Below are 12,827 nucleotides of genomic sequence, written 5' to 3'. Positions count from 1 at the left end.
AAACGTGTAGGGGGAGTGCTTCAAAAATCACTTCTCAACAGGCTGTCTCTACCCAATTCAATGACAGGTTTTATTGTTTTTTTTAGTGGACACACAAGTTGTGTGAAGAGAATCTAAGAATCTCACATGCAATTAGTACTTAACACCAATGTCAGACATCACCTGGCCACCCTTCTCTAGGTGCAGAAACAACAAAGACATTGTGCACTAACTTACATGAACACAGAGAGCAAAGTCTGCTGCCTCTCTTCTGGTACCGCAACGTGGATGAAGGAAGAAGCATCCAATCCTCTTAAGATAATTATAAATTCTGCACTGCACTGGAGGTTTCCAGTTGCTGTGTCCTCCTAAGCAGTCAAAGAAAAGAAATGCATAGCACTGTCACCATGAATTAAGAATGAAAGGCAAAAGTAAAGGTACGACTGGCTTTAAAGACAAAATTTATTTTGACCAATGTAAAAGCTAAAAAAAATAAAAATAATAATACATTACTCTAAAACCCCCATAGCCCTTGTTTGTGGGTTAGAAAACAAAAAAAATGGAAAGGAGCTAGCCTGATCCTGCACAAAGCCTCTCATTCTATTTTGTATGCATTTTTCTATTAATTCTGAAAAAAATTATTTTCCAGAAATCACATGTGTTTGGATATAGTAACATATCTTTTCCAGCTTTATACACAGTTAGTGGCCAATCTACAGAAACAGAGGTGCTCTGGGAAAGCAGTACAATAACAGAAATGCTTTTCTTAGGGAACCCTACACTAATGCAGTGCCAGAGATTGTTTCCAGCAGAATCTGTAGTTTCCTGACACAAACCTGGATGCAGTCAAGGATAAGTAAAATGAGGCTACATTTAAAAACAAAAACAAAACAACAACAAAAAAACCACCAGCACACAACATGCAGGGATTTTCTCAACAATGGTAACCTAAAACATGTAGTTACTAGCTGGGAACACAGCTGGATAACAGGGAAGAGCTGAGCAAATGGCTTGCTACAGATAAAAAGAAAGGCTGAAACAGGTTGCAAGGGAAAGGAAAGGAGTAGCAACTGTCTCAAGAAAAAAAGGGAAAACCAGAGGAGGTTGCAGTTACTATGACAACATAAAACGAAAAACAAATGGAAGGACAATGTGAAGGGAGTGAATAAGAATTTCACGACATTCCCACTTGCTAAGAAATAATGGGTCTGCAACAGGGAGGAGAAAAAACGCTGCTTGATCTGCCGGGTGATATAATGGTTGGGCATAAGAAAGGATTTTGACTGGAAAGTGAAACCAGTCGTTGATTGCACTTCATATGAGGACCTGTGAAACTAAGACTCGCGTGAACTGGCCATGAAGGACTGTGCATCCTCCCTGAATCTGACAAAGAAGTAGAAGCAGTCTTCAGCAGATTCCTCCTGGTTTTGTTTTCTTTTCACCCTAATGGCTATAAAAGACTACCAAAAATGATCAGAAAACTCAAGGATATAGTAACAAACTATACAGAAAAGATCTAGAGGTACCTGTCCATGAGCAAAATGATCTTTGAGTTGTTCTCATCTGCTGTGACAGCCTTGGCCACTGCCATTTGGAGAAGACTTGTAATCATCAACCCTGCTTTTTGGTAACATAAATGTACAACATGAAGTTTTGACGTAACAGCTGGCAGAGCTGTATTTACTCTAGTGGAGCTAGACTACAGAACAGGTAAAGGAAAACTGAAAATCTGAAAACAGAAACAATATAGAACCTGAGCAACACAATGGAGGAACATCAAAGAAAAGCTAGGGCTGTATTGACAACAGGAATAGTAGACATAATGCAATACGTATCACTAAAAAATAGTCAGAGATGCTGTTTGGAAGTGCAAAAAAAAAACAAGAGACAGGCATGTTGCTATTTTTAAAAGGCTAAACAAACACAAGAATAGCATGCACTATGTAACTCTGTAAACCACTTCTATGAGAGCATCTACAACATCTCCACGTGTTATTGATGTCTCCCACATCTCCTAGAGCCTTACTGTTCCCAGGCTCTGTAACAATCCTTCTGACACTGAGAAACTGTTAAAATGTTCTCTGATACAGATTTGGCCCATTTTAATGACCACTAACTCTTCAGCAAGGTTTTTCAGTTCAAATCCTCCAGTATCCATTCCCACCAGGCAGCCTGGATGCAGCAACCCCATTTGGAAAACAAGAAATTTAGCGCACTGGCACGGACTGTTCAGGGCCAGCAGGCCTGAGGATTCAAAGCATCCCTGGGCACGTTGTCTTAACTTGCTTACCCTACCAACAGAGGTTCCTAACAGATTAGTAGCACTAAGACTGTACTATGGATTATTTCTCAGGTCAGAGAAGAAACGTTTCTGACAAGAATACAGTTCAGACAGGCTCAATCAATCCTTTCCTTACTGAATCGAACCAGGGCATTTAACCTTGGAAAGAGGTAACAGCACAGAAGACCTTGCCATAAGATACAAGCTTGGGTCAATCAATGACAAACCAGTTTAAGCAGAGTAGCAAGCAAAGTATGACTGAAAGCAAAGGTCAGAATTCAAGTGGGTAAAATTTCACTTAACTGTGAAAAAATATTTACTAAGGAATTCTTTATAAAACCCAGACAGAGTAACCCTGATTTTGGATGTGAGCCAGGCCGGACGTTTCTTCAAGTCAGATTCCTAACAATTTCTTATTTTAATCTGTAGAAAAATAAAATGTTGTTCCAAGGCCAAGCCTATTGAATAACTAGAAATCAACAAACAACCTTCACAACTGCATCAAGGACCTGCCACCCCCATTCACAGCAGCCTTAGAAATCAAGGGGTGCGGAAGTAAAGGGAAATTTGACCAGAAGTCAATGAGGGCAAAGCCTTACAACAGAGAGGAGTTGGACTCAATGATCCTTATGGGTCTCTTCCAACTCGGAATGTTCTATGATTCTATGGTAATGAGAAGAAAAATAGGTTGTTCAGCCATATAGAAAAGAGACTATAAACGGAAAAACAATGCAGCGGCAAGGCAGTGAGAATGAAACAGAAACCAAGGATAATTTGGCATAATCTAAAACCCCCAAAAGTCGATATTTTCTGTGGTCCTGTGGTGTATGCACACACATGCAAGAAGACTTTTGCTGTACACAGAGACCTGTTACCGCACAGGGAGACCAAGGGCTAAATAATGACAAGAGAGAGAATGACAGAGAAGCAATGGCTGAGCAGAACACAAAAGTGAGGAGCATAACCTGCTTGGATCACGAAGACCAGAGGTTTCCTCCCCAGAATTCCTAAGCTACAAAACATTAGACCACAGGTCCAGGAGCACTGTTGACTGTTTGAAGAACTCATGCTAACAGACATACCTGCTGCAAGGGAAACAATTGAAGGCAGATACAAAGAAAATCAGTAGAAAAGCCACAAGCTGGACAAGAAAGTATTGAGTTAATGGGATGCTATTGGTAGGCTTCCCAAGAAGTTTTCTTACGAACCCTTAACAATGTGAGTTCTGCCCATCACCTGGTACCACTGCTAATGTCTTCCAGATGTGAGACACCTAGTGATGTGCAGGATGACCAGGAACCTCCCCAAGAGGTAAGCCAGAGAACAAAATTCGAGTATAAGCATGTAAAATCATTTCTTCTGGAACTAAAACCGAAAAACATTACGACAAGGACTTGGCAGCCAGAAACTAGCTAGAAAGAAAATAATCTGTGAGTATTATGGATGTCCTGATAACTACGAAAAACTAGTATGATACTGCCTAAGCAGCTTGAGCAGGGAAGCTAAAAAGACTCCTAAACCATTTAGTGACTCTGTCTACAGGACAGTCTACAAGGAACAGTAGGAGCAGCAGACCTGAAGACTGAGTTAGAAAAGCTCAAGGACATTTCTACTCATGGTGCCTGTGATATTGTGACTTGAGACCCTAGTGGCTGCTTGTTCTCTCAAAGAATTGCTGCTTGAGTACTTGTGTGGACTCATCAATCTTCTCTTCCTGTTTCCCTCGACCACTTCTTACCTTGAAAGCCCCAGATAAATGTCCCTTGGTTCAGGTTAGCTGGCAGCTGTGTGAATAAGCTTCCCCAGTTGTCCAGATCCACCAACACAATGTGAGTCATGGTACTCAGGTAGTCAAGATCAGGAAGTTCACTGTCTTCAAGGGGATAAAAAGAAGGCATTTTAAGTTCACCTGACTTTCTGGTCAACCAACATACATCAACTCAGACACGCTTTTAAAATTCAAGTATTAAAGAATTCCATAAACTGACAGTAACAAAACATGATGCTATCTGGGGGCTGCGTTGTTTCAGCAGTGTTTTTACATCAACTAAAGTAGCATTTAGTAATGCAAAAATTAGATTAAAGACAGCAGAATCTAGCAGTATGACGGTGAAGAGCTGGACAGATGTGGTAGGCACAGAGCCATTGTCATTCACTGCGACACTGATGCTTTTAACAGCACATTCAACTATACACCCCCCTACTACGGGGAGTCTGTGACATTTAATTACATGCATAAAAGCACATAAAATGTTTAGAAACATACTTTTTGCTGTATATCTAACAGTAATGTCAACCTTTAAATCAAAAAATGACATCATGAGTAATTAAAAAATACTTCCAAGAACTCATAAGACACACCTTTGGCATTCTTTACGTCATTCTTAGAAGTAACAAGAATTAAAAAAAACACAATCGGATTTTTTAGGCAAAGCCAACCCAACACATATTGAGAACAGAAATTCTCAGCCACAGTTTTTTTGGCAAGTTAAGCACAATTGAGAAGCTGGTGTTATAATAGAACTGCCCACACAGAAAGCACTATCAGCCTCACAAATATGCATACATACAAAGGAGGAAAAGTTTCCTTTGAGTGTCTGTGTATATTTCCAGTCCATTTTGCATTTCTAGGCATTTGATCTCCACCTGGAGTCATTAATTGTCCTCCTCCTTTAATCACCAGATTAGGCTCCCAAGCAATTTGAAAAATTAAACGAGAGCGCCTTTGGACTGAAACATTTGTCTGCCTTTTTGTTTTTCAAGACTTCATGCATGAGGTATATGTCAATAAAATGTAGAGTTCAAGTTCTGGCAACTTAAATCTCAAGAATTCAATGTGCAACTTTGAGAAATAACAAACTAAATTCTGAACTGATTTATAGACTGGATATAGGCAAATGATATGTTACATACTTATATTGACATTCAAACAGAGTGTGTTAAAGATAGCAATATTCTTCTGATGTAAAAACCTCTCGATTTCTACATACCTTCACCAGGCTCTTCACAGTGTGCAGAGTTTTCTTTTTTTTCTTTCTTTACATGGAATGGTCCCTGCAGCGGAGGAGACTGTGGTTTTTCCTGAGTCTTGGATGGATATGCATGCAATTTTGCTTCGTGAGGCTTTTTGTCCACGCAAGCCCCACTTGCTGTGAACTTGAATACTGTATTTTCCAATTCCGGTGTTAGACCTGATATATCAGGTTTCTGCAAGAAGCAGTGTTTCATGTGATAGTGTTGATGTGCACTCTGAAGATCATCAAAGTTTTTGTTGCACGCAGCACATCTAACAACATACATCTCTTGCTTACTTTTCACTGACGTGTGGCAGTTGAGATGACTGTTCAGATCGGCAACGTTCTGTGCAGTTTTGGAACAGAAGCAACAGCGAAACCATAAGTTTCCTTTTTGCAGCATGGCTTTCTGACAATTCACATAGTCGTTCCTCCTGTTTATTTTGGAGATGTAACTGGTCCGGCAGCCACAGGTTAAACGGTCTCCTTTTTCTACTGGGAGGAAGTCGTCATCTTCTTTTATTGATATTTCCGTCTGTTCAGGCACAAACGCATAGTCCATGCTATGAAGCTCTTTATAATGGATTAGAAATTCTTCCTCTTTGTCAAAGAAGAGATTACCACAAAGGCCACAGAAAAATTTAATTTGTATTTCTTCCTTATGATGCTCTTGGAAGTGTCGCTGCAGCGTTCCTACTTTCCGAAAGTGGCTTTTGCATAACCCACAGCAATACCTGTGAAACGCGTGGCTTTCTAGGGACATGCAATGCTGTCTAACGCTGTCTTCAGATTCAAACATCTCCTCGCAAATGCGGCATTGCCATTTTCCCAGAATAGGACTTTTTTCAGGGGAGAGCTCCATAGGGCTAGGTGTGCGGTCTTTCCTTTCACCCGTGTAAATGCATGCGGTGTCAGAAACTGATGGCATAGGTTCATCTGCTAGAGCTTCTTGCTCGTAATAGTAACTATGTCCACCATGACATTCAGTCACATGCCTCATAATATCCTTTTCTTTGAGGAGATCTACAGAGCATGCTCTGCACCAGAAAAGAAAGTTAGTCAAGTGTGCTCCCCCATGGAATCGGCTCATATGCAGGTGGATAATGCTTGAATTTTCAGCAAGCTTTCCACACACGGCACACTTGTAACAGATTCTATTTGCTGACAAAATGTGATTTTCTACTGCCTCTTCCGTAAAAAACTTTTGAAGGCATTCACAAAACCAGGCTTTTACCTTGCTAGCATTACCTTGACTTTGGTTTCCTACGTGATCTTCGTTCTTATCTTGTAGTTCACTCTTCCGTTTCGAAGGAGAACCACTTTCATTGGTTGATTCATTCGATGTCAAATGTCTCTTGAGCAATGTTCTTGATCGATCCATGGTATGGCTCAAATGAGATGAGTCTTTATTTTTTTCATTGACGTGACAGAACATCAAGATGGACTCTTCCATTGTAGTATGAACTTTAACATTATGCTGAGTGCTCTGCTTATGCTGGGCGATCTGCTTCTCATCAGCAAGCAGCTTATCACAGCTCTCACAGTGACCTTTTGTCTTAAATACCTCTGCAATCTGGGAGATGCTCTTCTTGGACAGTGTCACGGGGCCAGAATTACGACAACGTGTTCTAGAATGGATTAAAAAAGCACAATTAAGGCATTGTATCACAGCCTGAAACTTTTTTTTTTTTTAAGCCTTCAGATGTACTTTGAAATTTTTCCTAGTAGCTAAGCAATTAGTGCGTTGAAGTAGTGTCCTCTGTCTACTTCAACTGACTTACTAGTTTGTCAACAGGACTATGCAATGCTTAGCTAGCTTCTGCACCTTAAACAGAATTAGATGTTAATTTCTAACACTAGCACTTATGTTTTTGAGAAAGTACATTTTAGAAAGCAAATGTTGCCAACTTAGAAACAGTGGAACTGAGACCAATAAAGTTCTGTTGTTCTCTGTTACAAGAAGAATATAAACAAAAAGGATAGGATCAGCATTCTGCAGTGGATTGCATAGAGTAAGGGGGGGTAAAAGACATGGAAATTATTTTTTGGGATAGTTTACCCATTAAGTCAACATTCAGATGGTCCTAGATGCCGTGAAATCGACTAGCACCAGTACAAGATACATCTGTGTAGGTTATACAAGCACACCAGTTATCAGCACATGGATATTCGCATTACAAAGACAGCCGCCCCTCACACACCTGAAGTGAGCTGTTAATTCCATATGTGAGCGTAGTATCTGGGAGCAGGATATACACTTCACTTGGAAGGGGACCTCTTTGCAGAGAGATATCAGCAGTTTCTTTGCATATGACGGGAAAGGTAGAGGAAGGCCATCCTTCGTTTCTTCTGTAACGCAGAATGGCAGAAAATGCAACCATACATTAAGGAGTTCTTTCATAATATTTAAGCCTTCTGACAAGGTTTCTACAGTTGTGTTCGTTTGTCACAGGGTTCAGAAATTGAGTTACCATGCGTCAGCTGATCCCCAGTATTTGTGCAATAAAAGTTTTAAAAGTTAAAACTGCATTAATATGTTAAACTTCTGTAACAATCTCATATCTGCATCTTTAGCATCTTGTTTTTTTCATATTCAGTGACTGACTGTTTCCCTTTTTGTCCTTCTACAAGTTCAGGTCAGCTATCTCTCCCAGGAAGGTTCTTACTGACTTGCTTCACCTTAATCTATCACCACCTGTCTGCTCTTACTACATACGCTTTTACTTAAAGCCACGGTGCGTTTAAAAAAGAAAAAAAATAATGCAACTCATTAACAAGTTTGATCATCTCTCTCTTTCCCATTCTTACTGTTACTTTTCCTTGTATTCTTAGAATTTTTTGCTGTTCTGAGCATGATCCATGGATAACTCCAGGTACTAGCCGAATACAAAAAATATTGTCGAAAAGAGAATGGTAAATGGCTTACGAACTGCACAGTGCTGTCAATGTTCTGGATCTTAGGAGGCAAACTCTAGTTTAATTTTCTGCTTAGTAAGATGTAATGAACAGTAGAAAGTAATTTGAGTTTGGGCCTTTCAACTAAACAGATCTCACAGACCATGTTGACAATAATAATCAAAGACCTACCAATGCAAAGGAAAAAAAAAGGAGCATTTTTGTTCTGAGCTAAGTGCTATCCATCTCTCTATTCTGTGCTATTAATCTTTCCAAAGCAACAGGTTACCAATAAATTTTATTTTAAACCTACAACATGGTTTTCAACACAAGTCAGCACGTTCATGATTAATAACTTATTTGAGAATACAAGTACGTTAGATTTACAAAATGCAAGAGAACTCCGAAGAGTGCAGCTGACAGACACTTCCATGCAGATGGAAGAACCGATGCAGCCTGCAGGAAGATTCCTTCAAAGCCTCTCTTTACTGTGTAAATCCTGCAGCCACACTGGGGGAGGCCACAAAGGGTAGATATGTTTACAAGGATGAGAAATTGTATTGGTCATTTTGACCATGTAGACTTACCGTGAAAGCTACACTATCTAAAACAGGGCAGCTTCTTGAATAAGAAGTCAACTCCATCTGTGTGTCATCTACCTCAGCCACTTACCTAATGTTAGAGTAAATGCTTTAATGCCTATTGCATATGTCAAAGCTGAGAAGTCAGTACAGATCTGATGGCTGGTAACCCCGTCTCACAGGTCACCGACCCTGTTCCCAAGAGCATGATTATTCAGACATCTGTGGAATCTAAAAAGCATGGCCCAGGATGTTACCAGCTCACAACATAACCAGTAGCTTAGCCTTCAGTAGCAACACTGCCAGTGCAAGGCACCAGCCCCGCTGCACTGTTCCAGCTAAGGTGATGAAATCTGCAGTTATATGGAGAAGGAACTTTCAGAGTTTGTTTTTTTTTTCCCTCATCGGGTGTGCCAAGGACACAGACAAGAAAAAATAATCTCCAGCAGATTTCAGACAGCACAGTAGGGGGCAGGAACATCACAGCCTGACTGGACTGAAAAAGACATGTATGTGTTTTGGTCCAGGTTTCTATCAATACATTAAATGTAAACCTGTTTAAGACAGTGTCAATTTAATACAGGGTCACTGGAGGATTAGAAGCTTGTATGACAGGACTGAGGAATCACTTCTACAGAAATAATGTAAACTTCAAAGTGTCTTCTCTTACAGAACTTGTAACACCTTACAGAATATGTAACGCCTTAAAAGAAAAATAAGAATTAATTAAAAACAAACTTAAAAGCCTTAGATTTTTCTGCTGTGTAAAAAGCTTAAATCATTTCACATTGTAAGGAGAAATTATCACAAGGAATGAAAATCACACAAAGTACACTTAGTAGCAACGTACCGAGCAATTTATAAACCTGGAGGAAGTGCTTCTTTCCTGACATATGCTGCAAGCATTCGTCTCTTTTGGTGAAGAGGAAGAAACATTGTGGGCACGCAAAACACTGAATATGCTGTGGAGGGAGATCTTTTTTATGTCCATCATTTTCATTTAGCTGGAAAATAAAATCATCCGATGAGGAAAAACACTGAGCCAACAAAGCAGCTCCATTTCTCCTCATGTCCCCTCATTCCCCCCCTGCCCCGCCTCCCCACTCTGCCCAGCAATATTTTTATTTTTAGGTTTTCAGATGCCACGTGTATGTACAGCCTATGTGCCTCAGCTTGTGAGACACAAGGGAATGGCCAAACTGCCATTGTAGTAAACTCATCCTTACTGCACTGGCAACTTTTCCATTCCCTTCTTGCACCACTGGTAGCAACTCCCTTCCATCAATTCTTAACAAGTCCTTTATCTGGCTCTCACAAAAAAGCTCCTGACCAACCTGTGACTCTTAAAATCAACTCTTTCCACACTCTTTGCCTTCTACACAACTTCAAATCTCTGCTTTCAGGGCAAAGGTCCTTTAATTCTGCTTATGATATTTTTGCTTACTCTTTTCTTCTGTCTCCCCAAAGAATCTGCATGACATGTTTATGCTTTCTTCCAAAACTTTGTTTAGAAAGTGATAACTCACTTTTCTATCTCCCCTTCCTTTCACACCAAAATAATCCTATCCTTACACCTGCTGCAAGAGTCACTTCCTTTCACCAAACTTGTCTCTAACTCCTGCTAATGTTCCTGGACATAACCATATTTGTTATTAAAGCATCTTTGAAGATGCTATCTGGTATCCAATTCAACACCAGATTGCTTAAATAAAACCAGGCACCCTGAAGGTAACAGCTGAGCATCTGTCACTGAACTGAAGGGAAAGTCAGAGGACATCAGAAAAGAAAGAAGGGAAAAGAAAGGAGACAAGGAACAACAACATAAAAAGCAAGTACTATTAGCTCATATTCGAATCAAAACTCAAATGCTAGATTATCCTGTTCTCTTCCATAAGTTAACTACTAAGTAATGGTAAACACATTTATCAATGGAGAGACTAAAGACAGGGAAGAAACCATTGCACCTGAGTCACTCACGTTTCTTTTCTCCTGTTGCCTTTATTTCTGAGCTCTTCTCTGCTGCTTCTCTCTACCTCCCCTTACTTCACCCTAACCTCGTGCCTTCACCTTTTGTAGTTTTGGAGACACCAAAAACGGGAATACCTTTTGACAGCACCAATAAGGACAAAAGGTTCAAGACAGATCTACAGTCCTCTTGGAAGTACACCACAGAGTACATCGTAATGGTCAGATTTAATGGCAGTGCTGTCAGGATACACCACGTGTTTGAAACACAGCAGAATAACAAAAACTATTTGGAAGACTAAATCAATGGAGGTGGGGTGGAAGAGGGTTTAAAGGACAAAAAAACCAATGCATAATTATGTATCTTGATAACCCTCTATTATGTTCAGTCAGGTGAGTTACTTATCCTTATGATCTTGCCTTAGATAACAGATGATCAGTGTACTGCTGTAAGGTTGAAAATCTTTTGCAGCATATCACACAGGCAACAGCATTATTTGGGGGTCCATGCAATGTGACTGTTGGGTCACAAGGAGAGTGATCAAACCTAGAGAGGAAGAAATAATTAACAAACTAGGCCCCTCTCAAGAGCAAAAAATTTTTTTAATAGGAAAATTTAGGTCTTTTGAAGCTACTGGACAACAACCTATCAAATCAACCTAATCTGCAAAATTCCTCACCTGTCATTAGCTGTATCAGCTGAAGTATCCCATGCAGAGCCAGTTCTCTCTGCAGCTTACCAGTTATAATGATCTATTGGTAGAGGAATTATACTGTTTTTGAGAGTGAGAGAACTAATCAAATCTACATTTCCTAAAGACTCTTTTTTAACCTCCCTGTATTGTTTTTGTCTGGGATAGAGTTAATTTTCCATACAATAACTTGCATGGTGCCGTGTTTTGGACCCATGACCAAAACAGTGGTGATAACACACTGATGTTTTAGCTGTTGCAGAGCAGTGCTCACACAGAGCCAAGGACTTTTCAGCTCCTGGTGCTGCCCTGCCAGCGAGGAGGCTGGGGGTACACCAGGAACTGGGAGGGGACACAGCCAGGACAGCTGGCCCAGGCTGGCCAGAGGGATGTCCCACACCATGTGCTGTCATGCTCAGCAGTAACAGCTGGGGGAAAGAAGGAATAAGGCGGGGGGAAACTCAGAGTTATGGTATTCGTGTTCCTAAGTAACCATTATGTGTGATGGCGCCCTGCTCTCCTGGAAAGGCTGACCATCTGCCTGCTGATGGGAAGTAGTGAATGAATTCCTTGTTTTGCCTTGTGTGTGGGTACAGCTTTTTCTTTACCTACTAAGCTGCCTTTATCTGCATCTATGAGGTCTCTTTTACCTTTCCGATTTTCTTCCCCTTCCCAGTGTAGGGAGGAGGGTAAGCAAGTGGCTGTGTGGTGCTTAGCTGCCTGCTGGGGTTAACCCACAACACTCCCCCTTAGTTTTTCCCCTTACCAGCTTCCCCATGACACTACCATTAGCTGAAACACAGTATATGCTGGAATCGACCAGAAATATAGCGAGTGGTGACTAGCAACAATCAGCTACGAACAGACATCTATAGCTACTCTTTGCTTATCTTTATTTTCATTAAGAGCATCTTTTTTATCCTACCATCAACTTTGTTACAACCTGCACTTCGGCCACACCAACCCCATGCAGCGCTACAGGCTTGGGGCAGAGTGGCAGGAAAGCTGTGCAGAGGAAAAGGATCTGGGGGTGCTCATTGATGCTTGCCTGAACATGAGCTGGCAGTGTGCCCAGGTGGCCAAGAAGGACAACAGCATCCTGGCTTGTATCAGAAATTGTGTAGCCAGCAGGACCAGGGAGGTGATCATCCCCCTGTACTCTGCTCTGGTGAGGCTGCACCTTGAGTACTGTGTTCAGCTTTGGGCCCCTCACTACAAGAAGGACATCGAGGTGCTCGAGCGTGTCCAGGGAAGGGCTACAAAGCTGGTAAGGGGTCTGGACCATAGGTCTTATGAGGAGCAGCTGAGGGAACTGGGGTTGTTTAGTCTGGAGAAGAGTAGGCTCAGGGGAGACCTTATTGCTCTCTGCAACTACCTGAAAGGAAGGTGTGGGGAGCTGGGGGTCGGCCTCTTCTCACAG

At 41.1% G+C, this 12,827-nt stretch overlaps 1 protein-coding gene across 5 annotated transcripts in view; it reads right to left on the bottom strand.

Moving 5' to 3' along the window:
• ZNF451 (zinc finger protein 451) overlaps positions 1–12,827 on the bottom strand; it is a 40,221-nt gene that overhangs the window by 13,286 nt on the left and 14,108 nt on the right. For all 5 annotated transcript variants that reach the window (XM_040554246.1, XM_040554249.1, XM_040554245.1 and 2 more), the window contains exons 7-12: positions 11,136–11,262; positions 9,601–9,754; positions 7,476–7,623; positions 5,251–6,902; positions 3,999–4,133; positions 217–347 (exon numbers count right to left, since the gene is read on the bottom strand). In XM_040554246.1, coding sequence (XP_040410180.1) covers positions 217–347; positions 3,999–4,133; positions 5,251–6,902; positions 7,476–7,623; positions 9,601–9,754; positions 11,136–11,262 — 2,347 coding nt within the window. The remainder of the gene's footprint in view (positions 1–216; positions 348–3,998; positions 4,134–5,250; positions 6,903–7,475; positions 7,624–9,600; positions 9,755–11,135; positions 11,263–12,827) is intronic.

This window comes from Cygnus olor, chromosome 3, assembly GCF_009769625.2.
Source record: "Cygnus olor isolate bCygOlo1 chromosome 3, bCygOlo1.pri.v2, whole genome shotgun sequence".
NCBI classification, from domain to species: Eukaryota; Metazoa; Chordata; class Aves; order Anseriformes; family Anatidae; genus Cygnus; species Cygnus olor.
The sequence above is the reverse complement of the archived record's forward strand: the minus strand, read 5'-3'. Positions and strand labels throughout refer to the sequence as shown.